General features: G+C 44.6%; 1 protein-coding gene across 4 annotated transcripts in view; it reads left to right on the top strand.

Moving 5' to 3' along the window:
- The first annotated feature begins 857 nt into the window (after positions 1-857).
- Positions 858-16,761, top strand: part of NUP214 (nucleoporin 214) — an 86,188-nt gene continuing 70,284 nt past the window's right edge. For all 4 annotated transcript variants that reach the window (XM_088841085.1, XM_055399181.2, XM_055399180.2 and 1 more), the window contains exons 1-11: positions 858-1,073; positions 3,423-3,618; positions 4,257-4,408; positions 5,735-5,933; positions 6,833-6,903; positions 7,423-7,486; positions 8,112-8,215; positions 9,430-9,536; positions 10,159-10,225; positions 12,820-12,946; positions 14,774-14,935. In XM_088841085.1, the coding sequence (XP_088697211.1) occupies positions 873-1,073; positions 3,423-3,618; positions 4,257-4,408; positions 5,735-5,933; positions 6,833-6,903; positions 7,423-7,486; positions 8,112-8,215; positions 9,430-9,536; positions 10,159-10,225; positions 12,820-12,946; positions 14,774-14,935 (1,450 nt within the window). In that variant the 5' untranslated portion in view covers positions 858-872. The remainder of the gene's footprint in view (positions 1,074-3,422; positions 3,619-4,256; positions 4,409-5,734; positions 5,934-6,832; positions 6,904-7,422; positions 7,487-8,111; positions 8,216-9,429; positions 9,537-10,158; positions 10,226-12,819; positions 12,947-14,773; positions 14,936-16,761) is intronic.

Genomic DNA, 16,761 nt, shown 5'->3' with positions numbered 1-16,761 from the left:
ACCCACTGCAGTATTCTGGCCCGGAGAATTCCAAGGACTGTATAGTCCATGGGGTCGCAAAGAGTTGGACATGACTGAGAGGCTTTCACTTTCACTGGCTTTTGCTCCAGAAATGACTACCTTGAAAGGAGTAAACAAAACTGATCGCTGGTGCCCTTTAATCTCCCCTTTCAGCCTTCAGAAACACCAGGGGGGAAACCCCGTCCCATCAACTTTCTGAACATCTTTTCCTTCCACACCCCGTCCAAAGCCTTTCTCAGGAGCTGCCCCTTGGAAATATTTGTCAAGTTCCTAACATCTTTGATGGAGAAGGCAATGGCAACCCACTCCAGTACTCTTGCCTGGAAAATCCCATGGACAGAGGAGCCTGGTAGGTTACAGTCCATGGGATCGCGAAGAGTCCAACACGACTGAGCGACTTCACTTTCACGTTTCACTTTCATGCATTGGAGAAGGAAATGGCAACCCACTCCAGTGTTCTTGCCTGGAGAATCCCAGGGATGGCGGAGCCTGGTGGACAGCCGTCTATGGGGTCGCACAGAGTCGGACACGACTGAAGCGACTTAGCAGCAGCAGCAGCAACATCTTTGAAATCGGGACTATTAATAACCACCTACATCCAAAGATTACTGTGAAGCCTCAACGAAACGAGCGTGGATATCTCGCGCTTGCACTACCGACTAAAGGAAAGCCACACGAGGCGAGTCCACGCCACCTGCAGACACCAGCGGTGGCGCCTGGGAGCAGCCGGGCGCAGGCGCAGTGACTGCCAGGCCACGCCTCCTACTCTTCAGAGCCGGCCAATGGGAGGCGGCGGCCAGGAGGCGGCCGCGCGACTTCAGAAGGTCCCCTCAGCCACGCCGCGGACCGAAATGCGTGTCGTCACCAAGAGCGCGCCGGAAGTGCGAGTTGTGCAGCTCGTCGCAAGCTCTGAGAGGAGGAAGTTGGCCTCGGAAAGACCTGGGCTGCGTGGGCCAGGCCGCGGGCGGCAGCGGTGGTGGCTCCCTTCACCAACTGAGGGCCGCGCGATGGGAGACGAAATGGATGCCGTGATCCCTGAGCGGGAGATGAAGGTCAGGCGTTGGCCAGGGCCTCCCACCCTTCCTTAATCCTGGTATTGCCTTGGCGCCTCCGGGACCCGGGAAGCGCGGGTGTCCGCTGCTTCGCCTCCTGAGTGAACGGTGTGAGGCGGTGCAAGTTCTCGTTACCGCGTCCTGGAGCGCTCTGCCGTGCGGCCGGCGTGAAAGCCCCACGGAACGTACTTTCCGCGTCCCCTGTTGGTCTTGTGCGAGCCTCCTGAGTTATCGTAGTTACTTTAATGTGGTCGTCGGAGTATGGGAATAACTTGTTTAGTGAGCGTTTACTTGCATGCCAGGCGACCCTAGGAAGTACTTGTTAATGTAGAGGAGCGAATAGAGGCTCGGAAAGTAACTTACCCAAAGCCACCTTTGACGGGCGGACTGAAATCTAGGTTGTTGTGAGCAGTTTTAAAGATTCTTTTTCCTGTGTCGCTGAACTAGTTCAAGCCTGTAACCCAGGCTTGCTTAACGCAGAGCAGGGCTCATCCCTTATCCTACAGGCGCTTTTGTTGTGTTTAGTCTTTTCTGACTCCTTGGGACCTCATGAACTGTAGCCCCGCAGATTACTCTGTCCATGGAATTTCTCAGGCAAGAATACTGGAGTCGGTTGCCAAGCCCTCCTCCAGGGGATCTTCCTGACTCAGGAATTGAACCCATGTCTGCTGCCTTGCAGGCAGATACTTTACCATCTGAGCCACCAGGGAAGCCCACAAGTCCTTTAATTAATTAGAATTGGAGGTTTGCTTTTGGTACTGGAAATCCTCCTGAAGTCAGGAAACTTGAGAGGACCAGATGATCCAAATCTCAGCTCAATTCAGTTATTGGGCATGTCCAACTCTTCGACCCCATGGACTACAGCACTGCCAGGCTTCCCTGTCCATCACCAACTCCCAGAGCTTGCTCACACTCATGTCCATAGAAAGGAAATATTAATAAGTCATGGGAGGATTTTAGGCATTTGGATAACAACTCACCGAAATGCATTAGGAAGTAGTAATCCATGCCATGTTAAGAGTAGAAGTCTCTTCTTGAGAATCTCTGCCAAGGGTGACCAACCCAATGAGAGTGTGCCCTGTTCCTCGTGTAGGTTGGGGCAAAGGATAAAAAGGTTTTAGAACCACAGACTCAGAAAATGGTGGTCTCCCATTAGTTTCTGATTACCAAGACCCAGATGTTATCAGGATGAGAATTAACCATACACTGAAAACTTTATGGTGCTGGAGAAGACTCTTGAGAGTCCCTTGGGCAGCAAGGAGATAAAACCAGTCAATCCTAAAGGAAATCAGTCCTGAACATTTATTGGAAGAACTGATGCTGAAGCTGAAGCTCCAATACTTTGGCCACCTGATGCGACTGACTCATTGGAAAAGACCCTGATGCTAGGCAAGACTGAGGGCTGGAGGAAAAGGGGGCGACAGAGGATGAGATGGTTGGATGGCATCACTGACTCAATGGACATGACTTTGAACAAGCTCCGGGAGTTGGTGATGGACAGGGAAGCGTCACATAATGCAGTCCATGGAGTCACAAACAGTCAGACATGACTGAGCAACAGAACTGAACTGAACTATGGTCTCACCTGGAAAGACGTGTGGATTTCTGATCACCATACGCAGTTGGAATTAACATTATTTCAGTTACTCTTTTACCAAATATGTTTAAACATCACATCCAAGGAAATTAGCATGTGGCGATCCTGTAGAAAACACCATGTAATGTAGTGTAGTGAAAGTTGCTCAGTCGTGTCTGACTCTTTGCGACCCTATGGACTATATAGTCCATGGAATTCTCCAGGCCAGAATACTGGAGTGGGTAGCCTGTCCCTTCTCCAGGGGATCTTCCCAACCCAGGGATTGAACCCAGGTCTCCCACATTGCAGGCGGATTCTTTACCACCTGAGCCACAAGGGAAGCCATAGGAAACACCATAAAGGTACACAAATGAAGGCTGAGAAAGGCTGTCTTTGGTTTTTATTTCTTTTTAGATTGTAAGCAGAAGGAGATTTATATTCTTTTCACTAAAACCTTGATTTAAAGATAGGTTTAGAATTGAAGGGAAAAAAATATGTATAGTACAACTTAACGTGTGCATGCTTAGTTGCATCCAACTCTTGCAAGTCCATGGACTGTAGCCCACCAGGCTCCTCTTTCCATAGAATCTTCCAGGTAAGAATATTGGAGTGAGTTGGCATTGCCTCCTCCAGGGGATCTTCCCCACCCAGGGATCAAACCTGCCACACAGTCCTTACTCTCTGGGTAATATGTATTTGCTGTACCAGAATATGACAGGTAATCTAATGTCCTGTTTTCCCTGAATTGATCTTGTTTTGACCCTGCACCATAGGATTTTCAGTTTAGAGCTCTGAAGAAAGTGAGAATCTTTGATTCTCCTGAGGAGTTGCCCAAGGAACGCTCAAGTCTGCTTTCTGTGTCCAACAAATACGGCCTGGTCTTTGCTGGTGGAGCCAGTGGGTTGCACGTTTTTTCTACTAAAAATCTTCTTATTCAGAATAAACCTGGAGATGATCCTAATAAGATAGGTAAGTTACTTGGTTTATGTTGCATGATAGAGAGAGGAACATAGTGAAGTGCTAATGTCATTTGCTTCCCAAGTTTTACATAGTAAAAGTAAAACTACTGTTAATCCTGAGGTTGACCCCCAAGAAGAGGAAGTGCTAGATAGGCTGCTGGAAGCCTTCCTGGGTGTTCTCTCTGGTCCTTTGTATTTCTCTTCTGATGACTTGTTCCTCTGAACTCAGAGGGAAGAATGGCTTAACACTGTGCCACACATTTTTTTTTTGTTCAGTTCAACTTGGGTTCTGGCTCTCTAGGAGAAAAATTTTGCTGTGTGGCCTTTTTGTTGTCACAACAGCATCATACAAACAAATGAGAATGTGTTTGGAACATTGTTGCAGAAATATGGTACAGGACTATTTTCAACCAGGGCTCTGGCCACAGTTGGTTTCCCTAGGCCCTGTGAGGGAGAGTCCCTACAATACTCAGTGCAGCATTAGCCATCTATAAGAAAGCTGCAATTCTTCTGCACAACTTGGTATCCGGGTGTGTGTGCATATGTTTATGTAGATGCAAGAATGGTTTCACATAGGTCTAAATAGAGAGAGTTTGTGGCTTATGCTTCGAGCATTTCATTTTCTGCTCTGTGTTTTTTTGTTTTCAGTCGATAAAGTTCAAAGCTTGCTGGTTCCTATGAAATTCCCAATACATCACCTGGCCCTGAGCTGCGATAACCTCACACTGTCCGTGTGCATGATGTCCAGTGAATATGGTTCCATTATTGCTTTTTTTGATGTTCGCACATTGTCAAATGAGGTAAGCTGCTGGCAAACTCTAGGAACCTAAGAAGAGTGCCTGGTATTGAATCATAACCTAGAAGTTCCTGGTTGACCTTTGAATTCTTTTTCTAGATTTGAATTAGGGTTTTTAAGAGGTCCTTAATTATAGAATCATAAATCAAGATCTTTGTGATAATAGAGACTTCAAGAAATTATCTTGTAACACTGTCTGCCCCAGGGTGCTGTCATTTCTCATTTACACTTGAGACAGCCAGAGTCCAGGGACCCTAAGTGACTTGCCCAAGGCCACAGAGTTAGCAGACAGTGTCAGAAGCTCCTGCATGCTGGGCCTCTGGCCTCCTCCTGCAGTGTTCCTCCATTCCAGGCTGCTTAGTGATGGTGATGGTCAGTGAGATCGAGTGTGTGCTGGTGCTTTGCACACCGTGTTTCCATTCACGCCTGCCCCTCTTGGCTTTACACTGGCCTCATACACTCGGCATGATGGTCTTCATCTCAGAGATGGAGAAACAGGCCCAAAGAGTTCAAGTGACCATCCAAGAGTCCAGCAGTACTTGGGGGGTTTTGTTTGAGGCACTTTTTTTTTTTTTAAGTAGAAAGGAATATTTTTATTCCTCTCCTGGGGAAAGGGGGATGCAGCAGGCTCGTGCCCCTGAAAACCGTGCCTCAGCCCCAGAGGCTTTGGTGAGGAGTTTCGTAGCAATGGTTCAACGGTGGGGTTGCTGATAAGATTAGAGTGTTAAAGGGCCTGCACACCTTTAATCTGGTCTCAGGTGGTCTCTCTTTCTTTTTTTTTAAATTTTTTTAATTAAACATTTAATTTTGTTTTGGGATATAGCTGATTAGCAATGTTGTGATAGTTTCGGGTGAACGGTGAAAGGACTCAACCATACATATTGAAGCACCTTTTATATCATTAATCTTTCATTAGCCTTCTACAGCAAATCTTTCACTGAGACTATTTTGGAATTTTGAGGCCTGCTGGGGCTTCTGCATACCATAAATAAGCACAGTATTTTAAGATGAGCACTGTCTAAAATTCAAGGATCCAGCACTATTGAGAAGCAGAGTCTCAGTTTTTATTTCATATGTGCTCTTCATCCATTATTTTCCTTTTGTGTATTCCCTGTTGAGAACCCCTCTGAGTATGCTATAGTAATTGATGGCCACTTTCAAAGTTGGCTGTAACAAATAGACTGTGTGTAGAGCTACAGTTTTTTTTCATGCTCATGGGGAAAAGTGAACTGTAATTTGGGAAAACTTGCATATGCAATAATTTTCTTGGACCATTGAATGTCTCTGTATTTTTCTATTTATTTTTGCCTCTGGGCATTTGTTTTAAAAGGCTAAGCAGCAGAAACGTCCATTTGCATATCATAAGCTCTTGAAAGATGCGGGAGGCTTGGTGATTGATATGAAGTGGAACCCTACAGTTTCTTCCATGGTGGCAGTTTGTCTGGCCGATGGCAGCATTGCAGTCCTACAAGTCACAGAGACAGTGAAAGTGTGCGCGACCCTTCCTTCCACAGTAGGAGTAACGTCTGGTAAGTAATAAAGTCTTTTACTCTGTAACATACGGTAATAGTCGTCTATTTAAAAATTAATCTCTGAGGAAAAAAGCAAATGGGACTCTTTGTCATGCTTGTTTTTGGTAGAAGTGCAGAAAGTGTATTTTATCTCTGTAGTTACTGTCCTTGAAGCCAAACAGCACACATGATTTACCTTCAGTGTACTTGGGTTTTCTGGTGAAATGTTTGGGTATAGAAATGTTTGGTTTAGAGCTTTGTTGTTGTGTTGAAATAATTATTTGGACCTAAAAGATCAGACTCTGAAACAGTCATTTGTACCTTAGGGGGAAAACGTTAGAAAATATCCAGTAGAAGCAAGAGAAAGATTTCTTGATATTTGAAAACCTTTTTTATCCTCCTCGATTTATCTAAAAACTGGAGTTTTCTGCAGTTTACAGCTTTCTGGGCAATACTCCATTGAAAAAGCCTTTTTAGCAACTGATTCAATGGCCCAGTAACAAATCACGATTTGGTTGTGTCATCAACATGATGTTTCTTTTTTTACTTTGCCAAGTAAGGATGATCCCATAGTCTTCCATGGGCTGCCAGAAAGAGGAACGCAAAGTGGTAATTGTTGTCATTTAGTTGCTAAGTCATGAGGCTCTTTTGCGACCCCATGGACTGCAGCACGCCAGACTTCTCTATCCATGGGATTTCCCAGGCAAGAATACTGGAGTAGGTTGCCGTTTCCTTCTCCAACAGATCTTCCCGACCCAGGGATCAAACCTGCACCTCCTGCGTTGGCAGGTGGATCTTTTACTGCTAAGCCACCAGGGAAGCCTGAAGTGGTGATTACATGGCTGTTTTGGTACATATCTCATGGTTTGCCCCGTTTTCTTCAGTTTTTCATTGGTAGTATTCTCTTCTTTACCCAGTGTGCTGGAGCCCCAAAGGAAAGCAGCTGGCTGTGGGGAAGCAGAATGGAACTGTGGTCCAGTATCTTCCTGTAAGTCTTGCCTTGGGCTTTAGAGCATTTTTATCAAGTAACTGTTTGGGATTGGTTTGGGAGTATCTTTGCTGTTTTTTTCTATTAAAATATAATTTATGTTCATTGCAACAAATCTGTCAGTACACAAGAGAATGCAGGAAAGAGTTGTCACGTGTGCACTCTGTCATCCTTTCCCTGTGGTCTTCCAGAGATAATATTCATGAATACTGTTCGTATAAATTGGCAGAGAGTCTGTGTATGTCTGATCAGACCTGGATGAGAAGGAGAGGCTTGCGGGCAGTGCCGAGGCCGGTGCTGTTGTGTATTCCTCCTGTTCTCTGCAGGGTAGAGTGGTGAATGTGGTGGGATAGGTTTGCGGTTCAGGTTCTGTTTCTTCTTTATCATCACGAAAAGTTGTTACATGAAATATGGTACATGTTCTTTTAGGGCTTTGGCCTGTAAAACAATAATACAGTTGTTGGATTTGTGGTCTGGGGATTGTTTTGTTTGACACTGTTTTTTTCAAATGTCTTTCAGACTTTGCAGGAAAAAAAAGTCATTCCTTGTCCTCCATTTTATGAGGCAGACCATCCCGTCAGAGGTAACACATCTGCTGTTTTTACTGGGCTGACATCTAATGAGGCACTGTCTGTAGTGCAGAAATATTAGACCATGTGAAATGCCTACACACCAGCTCAGGAAAGTGCTGGTGCCTCCTGTGTGAAAACTGTCATTGTTTCAGTTAGCTAATTAGGTCTCAATCCCTGGGATGGGACGATCCCCTGGAGAAGGAAATGGCAACCCACTCCAGTCTTCTTGCCTGGGAAATCCTGTGGACAGAGAAGCCTGGTGGTCTTCAGTCCATGGGTGGCAAAGAGTTGAACACGGCTACATGATTGAGCACAGCATACACACACAACTAAGTCACCGTAACAGTAATTCTCTAGTAGATACCTGTGTCACTTGGTAAATGACATTAAATGGATCCTGACTTTTTTTGTTTAATTAGAATTCTTCATTATTTGCTTTGATCGTCATCTGCTGGGGGCAAAATACCACTCTGGAATGAATTTGGGCTTTTTGAATCTTTGTGAATTATATTTAGTGAAGTCTGGACCTTTTTAAAAGCTATAGTAGTTGGATATTTATCTGTGAGCTGATAATTTTATAATGTACAGGGGTTATTCCAAGCACAAAGGTGGTTTATTAGGATGTGTGTCTTTCAGTTCTGGACGTTCTGTGGATCGGCACATACGAATTCACGATAGTGTATGCCGCGGCGGATGGGACCTTGGAAACAGCTCCAGATGTGGTGATGGCTCTGCTCCCGGTACGTGTGTCTTGATTATTTGAGAATTATAGAGGTCTTCTAATAGAGTCGGAGGCTTTAGGCTTCGCTCTCCTTTCCTTACTGGCAGAGGCACCACTTGAGATGTGAGATTTTAATGCTGCACTAGGGGCCTGAGGACCAGCCTGGTGGTGTCCACTTACAGCACGTTCTGTTGTTGAGTCACATGGTGAAAAAATCCTAAAACTTTTAAGTTGTAAACTGCCAGTTGTGATAGGTGTTAATCTGATTAAGACATTTTAGAAAAGCAAGAAAATAACCTTGATTTTCAAAATTCACTCACTTATTCAGCGACTGAACAGCAAAGTGTGTCAGTATGCAGTGGCACCATTTTTCATCTTTGCCAATCTGATATGAGAAAAAGTGCCTCGTTTTTATTAATTCTTTTGGGTTCCTGACAATATCAAATTTTAAAAATAAGTTTGTTAAGGTGCCTTATTTCAAGATTAAGATTTTCTATTCCCAGGGATAGTATTAACGCTAGCATTTGCTGAGTACCGTGTATGTTGCATGTACTGGATTAGAAACTTTCTACATATCCTTTCATATCTCACTTAAAACAGCCTTTGATGTAGATTTTTTTAGGTCCATCATTTGTTGTTGCTGTTCAGTCGCTGAGTCGTGTCTGACTCTCTGCGACTGCTTAGACTGCAGCACGCCAGGCTTCCCTGTCCTTCACCATCTCCTGGAGCTTGCTCAAACTCATGTCCGTTGAGACAGTGATGCCATCCAACCATCCAACCCTCTGTTGTCCCCTTCTCCTCCTGCCTTCGATCTTTCCCAGCATGAGGGTCTTTTCTAGTGAGTTGGCTCTTTGCATCAGGTGGCCAGAGTATTGGTGCTTCAACTTCAGCATCAGTCCCTCCAATGAATATTCAGGATTGATTTCCTTTGAGTGTAGGTCCATCATACATAGGAGAAAACATTATCAGAGAAGCTGAGTAATCTATGCATGCTGCAGTGACAGACATATTTGAATTCAGTTTGGTCCATGGCCAGTGTTTCTGCTCTTTGTATTGCTCAGTGTTGTCTTTATAGTGTGTCTATGTATTTTGAGTGTATTTTCTTTATTCTTTTTTTTTTAGTATATTTTCTCATAAAACTTAAAGGATTTTATCTTTTGAGATTCTTAACTTTGTAGGATTAGAGAAAACTCACCCATGAGATTTTTTTTTTTCTCATTGTGTTCAATGTAGAAAAAAGAGGAAAAGCACCCTGAGGTGTTTATGAACTTCATGGAGCCCTGCTATGGCAGCTGCACCGAGAGGCAGCATCGTTACTACCTCAGCTACGTTGAAGAGTGGTGAGCCGTGGACGAGGCGGGCACACCTCAGTCATTTGGTCCTGCTTGTTCTGTTCTGTCTCCTCTCTGCAAGAGAAGAGAATAGAGGTTGGAGATGCCCTAAACATATATTCAGCTCAAGCTGGATAATGCCTTTCTGACTACTCCATCTGTTTGCCCAGTCTTGAATTATATAGCTCGAATACACACTAAACATAAAAATCCCATTTTCTCAATAACTCCACTGATGACTTAAGAAAATACAGATATTTAAGGAACATATTAAAAATTTCCCTCTGAGCTGAAGTGTCCCTTTGAAAGATGGATTTCTTGAAACAAAGCTTCTATTCCTTCAGTTAGGTTATTCTCTCCTCTGGGTGGTATATTTACTGGGATCTGAATTGATTCTGTAGTGTTTCCCCTTTATCTTAAGTAAGGAGACAGTTGGCTGAGTCTCCAGGGCTCTGACCTATGGACTAAAAAGTAAAGCTTTATGTCCAAAATCTTACCTTCTATGAGGTAGGAAAGCCCGCCTTTCTCCTTGACATCTAGAGGAAAGCTTTGTAGGTGTCACCACTGACTCGAGTCAAGGTACAGCTGTTGCTGTTTGAATTTAATGGTCTTCTGGTTTTATTCTTTGAAGGGATTTAGTGCTGGCAGCATCCGCAGCTTCCACAGAAGTTAGCATCCTCGCGCGACAAAGCAACCAGGTAAATGTTTCTCTCTTGTCACTTTTATGTGATGTTGTTCTGAGAGAGATTTTGGAGGGGTTTAACTGTGAGGTTAAGATTTAGCTGAAGTCACACTCCTTTTATTGAGTTTCTGGATGAGAGCACAGCTTAAAAAAGCTGTGGACCAAATGGCTTGGGTATTGTGTTGGACAAACTGGGGTGTTGGGTTTAGCAGTTCCTTCAGTGTTATCTGAAGCCCTCTGTTTGTTTCCACCCTCCATGAATACATCATAACCATAGTTGTAATCAAATGTATTCCAATAGGACTGTAGCTGGGTGTGTAGGAGGCTTTTTCTGCTTTGTTCTGTTTAACTGTCTTTCAGTTCAGTTCAGTCGCTCAGTCATGTCCGACTCTCCACGACCCCATGAATCTCTGCCTCTTCTATTCAGTTAACTATAACCCATCCTTGACTATGGAAGAGAGACATGCAAGTCAACCAAACTGTGACCCTTCAGAAATAGTTTCTGTTTGGAAAACCACCAGAAAGCGGAAAGCACCTGTGTAGACAAGCCGCCATCTTCCTTCTTCCGCTTTGTGCTCCTTGCAGGCCAGAGTGGGCTGAGGTTGTCAGGGTACACTGCCCTTATGCGGAGTGACTACACAGGAGACGCAGCTCCTCAGTCGAAAACTTTCCCTTTTTAAAAGTCTACCTGAAGTTTGAAAATGTTCTGTGCATCCTGTGCCTCTTCAACCATTCAGCATTTATCCATCCTTTTCTGGGTGGCAAGGTGGCCCACCATAAGTGCATTGCTCTCAGAGTCCAGCACTCTTGATTTGCTGCTCTTGGATTAACGTCAGTAACAATCTCCTGATAGCACAAGTATTTTGTGTATTCACACATTAAGAAACAGTTTGATTTTTGCTTTTTATCAAAGTAATTTACGTTCATGGTTGAAAAGTCAAGTAATGGGAAAGGGCTTATACATGAAATATCAGCCCTTCTCATCCTGTCCTGGTCTGTCCTGCTCTCTAAAACAGACTATTTTTAACTTGTGGTCTCTCTCTCTTAATGGTTATCTCCTTATCCCAAAGTAATAATCTCCTGCATCACTGGTTATCGATTGTTAACTTTGAATTACTGGCCATGACGGCAGATGAGGATTTAGCTCCCATGTGGCCTTCAGACTCCCCGCCCTTCCTTTCAGTGGGCTTAGCTCACATGTGGCCTTCAGACTCCCCGCCCTTCCTTTCAGTGGGCTTAGAGCACTGTTTTAGTCTCTTCTACTTGTTACCTTTGAACTTCAAGTGATCATTTTTACTCTCGATTCTTACGGTTTTACCATGTATCGTCTCTCATGATCTTCCGAGCTGTGAGAGGACCATCTCAGTATCCGCCCTTGCCTTTAGCATACCTCCTCCACTCCCACTTTAAGCGGTTGTCATCTGCATCTCATATTCCACAAAATCAAAGCTGATATTGGTTGTGTTTTGCCCCGTAGTGATTAGCAACCCTTCTTTGTTTTGTGTCCTGTTGTTATATTGCCGATTGTTTTTCAAAATTGGAACCCGTTTCGTTTACTAATGTTATTGTGAATGTGACTGTTCACTTCATGCCTAAGGCTTGGCTCAAGATTGTTTTCTTTCCTGAACAGTTTTTTGTTTTTCTGTTTCTCATTGAGCATTCAGTTCAGTTCAGTTCAGTTCAGTCGCTCAGTCGTGTCTGACTCTTTGCGACCCCATGAATCACAGCACGTCAGGCCTCCCTGTCCATCACCAACTCCCGGAGTTCACTCAAACTCATGTCCATCGAGTTGGTGATGCCATCCAGCCATCTCATTCTCTGTCGTCCCCGTCTCCTCCCGCCCCCAATCCCTCCCAGCATCAGAGTCTTTTCCAGTGAGTCAACTCGTCGCATGAGGTGGCCAAAGTATTGGGAGTTTCACTGAGCATTATTCCTCCTTTAATTCGTGCTGCCCAGTTTTGGTCAGCATTGAAAGTTAGACAAAATGTCTGTGATTTTTAAAAACCAGGAGTCATTTGTTGTAGGGAACAGATCCCGCTCAAGCAAACATGAGCCAAAGGGGAGTTTGTTGGAAAGATGTGGTGGCTTCTCAGGGGATCCAGTGGCAGGAAAATCGAGCAGTGTGAGGAAGTACACTGAGAACTGGGAAGACAAGAGCCGAGGTCACCTTCTGCCTCTGGTCGAGTGAGCACGGACATCCGGCAGCTTTCCGGGCTGTGTGCGCATGGCCGCAGCCATTGTCACCTGGTGCTCCTGGTCCCTGTCCAGACTCCTCGGTGCAGCTGCTGACTGGCTCCACGCGGCTGTTAGATGGGCCCACTGTGTCGGGAGTCCGCTTGGATGCGGTGGAGGGCACGTCAGAGAATGTTCGTGATAGTGATATTTATTCCCCAGACAGGCGCTTTGTACACCAGGAACAGATAGAAAGACTTGGAATGGAACCCCTTGCTTCCTGCGGGGTTCATAGCTTTTAGACTATGTTTCCAGATTTTAGAGTCCCAGGGAATGCAATACTAAACCAAGTGAGTTCCCTGTTTCTCCCCTCCTATTCGGACAGTGCTGGAGAAAGCTGCAACCAACACGGTATCTTCTACTTGTTCTTTTTTCCAGAATAGTTGGGAATCTTGGCTGCTGGAGGATTCTAGTCGAGCTGAACTGCCTGTGACAGACAAGAGTGATGATTCCTTGCCCATGGGAGTTGCCATAGATTACACTAACCAAGTGGAAATCACCATCAGTAAGTATAGTCTGTCATAGCTAAGCCACGTGCAGAAATAGTCTTCTTCCCGTCATGGTTAATATTCAAACCGAGCTCTACATTTTCATGACAGAACTTTCTCTGCTGTGCGCTTTTAGCTTGCCTTAGCTTGTCTCTGTGTGAAGAGTGAGACAGAGCGCACTGTACCCCACTCATCTGATCTGAGTGGGTATTCATTGACTAAGGCCACATACTCTGTGTGTCTGTACGAATATGGCTAAGATGCAGGATACTGACTTCGTAGCCTTGTTTCTCTGCCCCTCCCGGCTTCCCAGGGCCTCCCAGGCAGGTGGTGTATCCCAATACTTTGTTCGATGGCTTGGATAAGAAAATGGAGGCCTCAAGCACGGACTTCCAAATGGGGCCTGAGCATGTGCTCTGAGTCTGTCTTCTCCCTGCTGAGTCTTGGCAGGGCTGCAGTCCCGTGAAATGTGAGCATGAGAAGCGACATACTCTTTCTCACAGGTCTAGAGAATAAGCTGGTGGCTGTGAGTAGGGAGAGGGAAGGGGAGGGGCATCACAGGTGTGGAGGAGCAGGAGGTGCAAACTGTTGGGTGTGAGAGAGACTACAGGGAGGTAGTGTGCATAGCCAGTGTCTGGTAATAACTAAGTGGAGTGTAACCTTTAAAACTTGTATAAAGAAGAGAATTTTTTTAAAAGAGCCAAGGAGACAGTATAATGAAAAGGCAGCGGAATGGAGTGGAAAAAAATTTACAAAGCATATATCTGATAAGGGGTTAATATACAAAATATATAAGGAACCCATGCAACTGAATAGCAAAGTGAAATAACCTGGCTAGGAAATGGGCAGAGGACCTGAATAGACATTTTTCCGAAGAAAGCATACAGATGGCCAACGTATATGAAAAGGTGCTCGACATTACTAATTAGCAGCATAGGGAACTCTGCTCAATACTCTATAATGACCAAATGGGAGACCAGTCTACAAAAGTGGATATGTGTGTGTGTGTGTGACTGGTTCACTTTGCCATACAGCAGAAACTAATGCAACGTTGTAAATCAGCTATGCTCCAATAAAAAGTTTTAACAGTTTTCACCACACACACAAAATGGTAGCTCCATGAGCTGATCGATGTGTTTATTAGCTTGACTGTGGTAGTCATTTCACAGTATGTGAGTTCTTCAGATCACGTTGTACACCTTAAGTACATAGCAGTTTTTATCTGTCAGTTTTATGTGAATTAAACTGGAAATGTGCATGTGTGTTTTTAAAAAGGCATGTACTGTGTGCCTCATCTTAGAGAGGCGTCTGCGTCAGGCATCGCTGGGTTCCCTGTCCTTTCCCTGACCAGACTGTTTGGTCTGATCACTCAGTTACTTTTGATTCTCACGAAGACTTAATTGACAAAATACATGCTTATCATTCAGCTGTGAAGGACTATAAAGTAACTGGACTCACTTTTCCGTGTCCTTCTGTGTATTTTCCCCAAGAGTCTTCGTCTGTCATTTTTCCTGGAGACTCCTGTGTTGGTCGGGAGAATGCTGAACCTGTCCCCCTGACACCGGGACACACATAAAAATCAGAGCTTTGGGAGAGTCAGAGCCACTACACAACTGCTGGTGTTTCTCTGTGCAGCTGGCAGTACCCTGGCTTTCTGACCACAGCTCTGCTTTAAAGAGCCGATTCATAAGGGCTGTTCGGATCCAAATCAGAGCAAACCAACTGCAGCTTGTATACAGATGAGTCCAGTGAAACCCCTTGCACTTCAGGCTGTCTTCGCCTCCTGCGCCAGGGCCCTTCCATTGACTTGGCTCTTCTATTACCTTGGTTTTCTTTTTTAACAGATGAGGAGAAGACTCTTCCACCTGCTCCAGTGCTTATGTTACTTTCAACAGATGGTGTGCTTTGTCCTTTTTACATGATCAATCAAAATCCTGGCGTAAGGTCCCTCCTCAGGACACCAGAGCGGCTCTCGTTGGAAGGAGAGCGGCAACCCAAGTCATCAGGTGCGTGCCTCCACTGCCCCCACACCCCGGTTGTGGCCAAGAGGGGGTCCTGCAGGCGCGAACAGGAGTGTCTGCTGGGGTGAACACTGTGAGGTCGCAGAGTGTTACCGCTGTCAGCCAGTCTCTTTTCAAGGCAGGGCCAGTCTCCCCCTTGAACACATGCACACACTTGCTGTCTCTCACCCCCAAGCTTCATCCACCAACCTTTACTTTAGAGAAAAAGGAGACTCAACCCAATGGATCCCATTAGGTAATTTACTGACAATACCCTGGTGTAAGACCCCATATTATATGATCTGAAACCCAACATGTTTAATGTGAGAAATTGGTGATTGTACATCCATACAGTGAAATGCCATGTAACAGTTAATCATGTTATTAACAGGGAAAGGGCAGAACATGCCATGAAAGAGCACTGATTCCCTTTTTTTATGAGAAAAATAGATACATTAAAAAACTACTTATAAGATACTGAAACATAGATAGTGGCTACCGCTGCGTGGTGAGAATGTGGAAATTTTCTTTTCTCTTTGCATTTAATTTTCTTTAGTTCCTCCCCCTGCATCCCGCCCCCACCGAAGGTATCGCTTAAGTAATACATGCTTATTGGAGGAAAATTGAAAAATACAAAAACACTGTAGAGCCATTTAGTCATCAAGCAATAGCCAGTCAACATTTTGGTATGCATGCATATAAATGCCAGTCTGCATTTTCAGCATTTTCTCAATGACAGTCACCTGTGAGAACAAAATAAACTTTTTAGAAGGGCATTGTTTCATATTTTGGAATTTCACTAGTATTTCTCTTTTTGAATTCTGAGTATATAACTAGTAAGCTTTTTCTCTTCTAATATAGTTTTTAAAGCTCATAGTGTAACCAATTCCATATCTGGTAAGAAATATGTGGACCAGTGGGTTTGGATATGGTTGAGAACACTTAAGAGTGTCTTATCACACTGCTTCCCAGTGCAGAGTGAATTGTACATCATAAGTAGAGCCGCTTGGATACTTGGGCTCCTATCAACTGTCAGTGTGATCCCAAGTAATATACTTGGTGCCTTGCATAGGCTGTGTCAGTGCTGATGTGTTGGAAAATCTCCTCACCACAGTGTGTACTCTTGAGTTGTTTTCTTCCCTTTAAGTGGTTCTGAGTCCCGTGAACTCCCTACACCCAGTTTCCGGGTCCGTATATAATAAGCAGTGTGCCCTGTGAAGTCAGGAGCCTGGGGAATGATGTTTGTTTCTTTTTCTTCCTTTTTTTTTTTTTAAATACTTATTTGACTGCATCAGCTCTTTATTGTGGCATGTGAAATCTTCCATTGCAGTCCACGGTTTCTCTAGTTGAGGCACATGGGCTTAGTTACTCTATAGTATGTGAGATCTTAGTTCCCCAGTCAGGGATTGAACCTGCACCCCCTGTATTGCAAGGCGGATTCTTTACCACTGAACCACCAGGGAAGGCCCAGGAAGTATTAATAGATTTACTTGTATTTATACTTTCAAAGAAGTGAACATTTACTTGGGGTTCTCTATTTTCAGAAAGTGGCATTTTTATGTGCTAAATCACTTCAGTCATGTCCAACTCTTTGAGACCCTATGGACTGTAGCCCACCAGGCTTCTCTGTCCTTGGGGATTCTCCAGGCAAGAATACTGGAGTGGGTTGCTCTGCCCTCCTGCAGGGGATCTTTCCCGACCCAGAAATCGAACCTGCACCTCTTATGTCTCCTGCATTGGCAGTGGGTTCTTTATCACTAGTGCCACCTGGGAAACCCAGCATTTTCATGGTTGTATCCTAAGTATTTCATTCTTTTAGATACAGTGAGGAT

Source organism: Moschus berezovskii, chromosome 11, assembly GCF_049115385.1.
Source record: "Moschus berezovskii isolate FMDL1 chromosome 11, NW_MosBer_1.0, whole genome shotgun sequence".
NCBI lineage: Eukaryota > Metazoa > Chordata > Mammalia > Artiodactyla > Moschidae > Moschus > Moschus berezovskii.
Note: the sequence above shows the minus strand (reverse complement) of the source record. Positions and strands in the feature narration are given on the sequence as shown.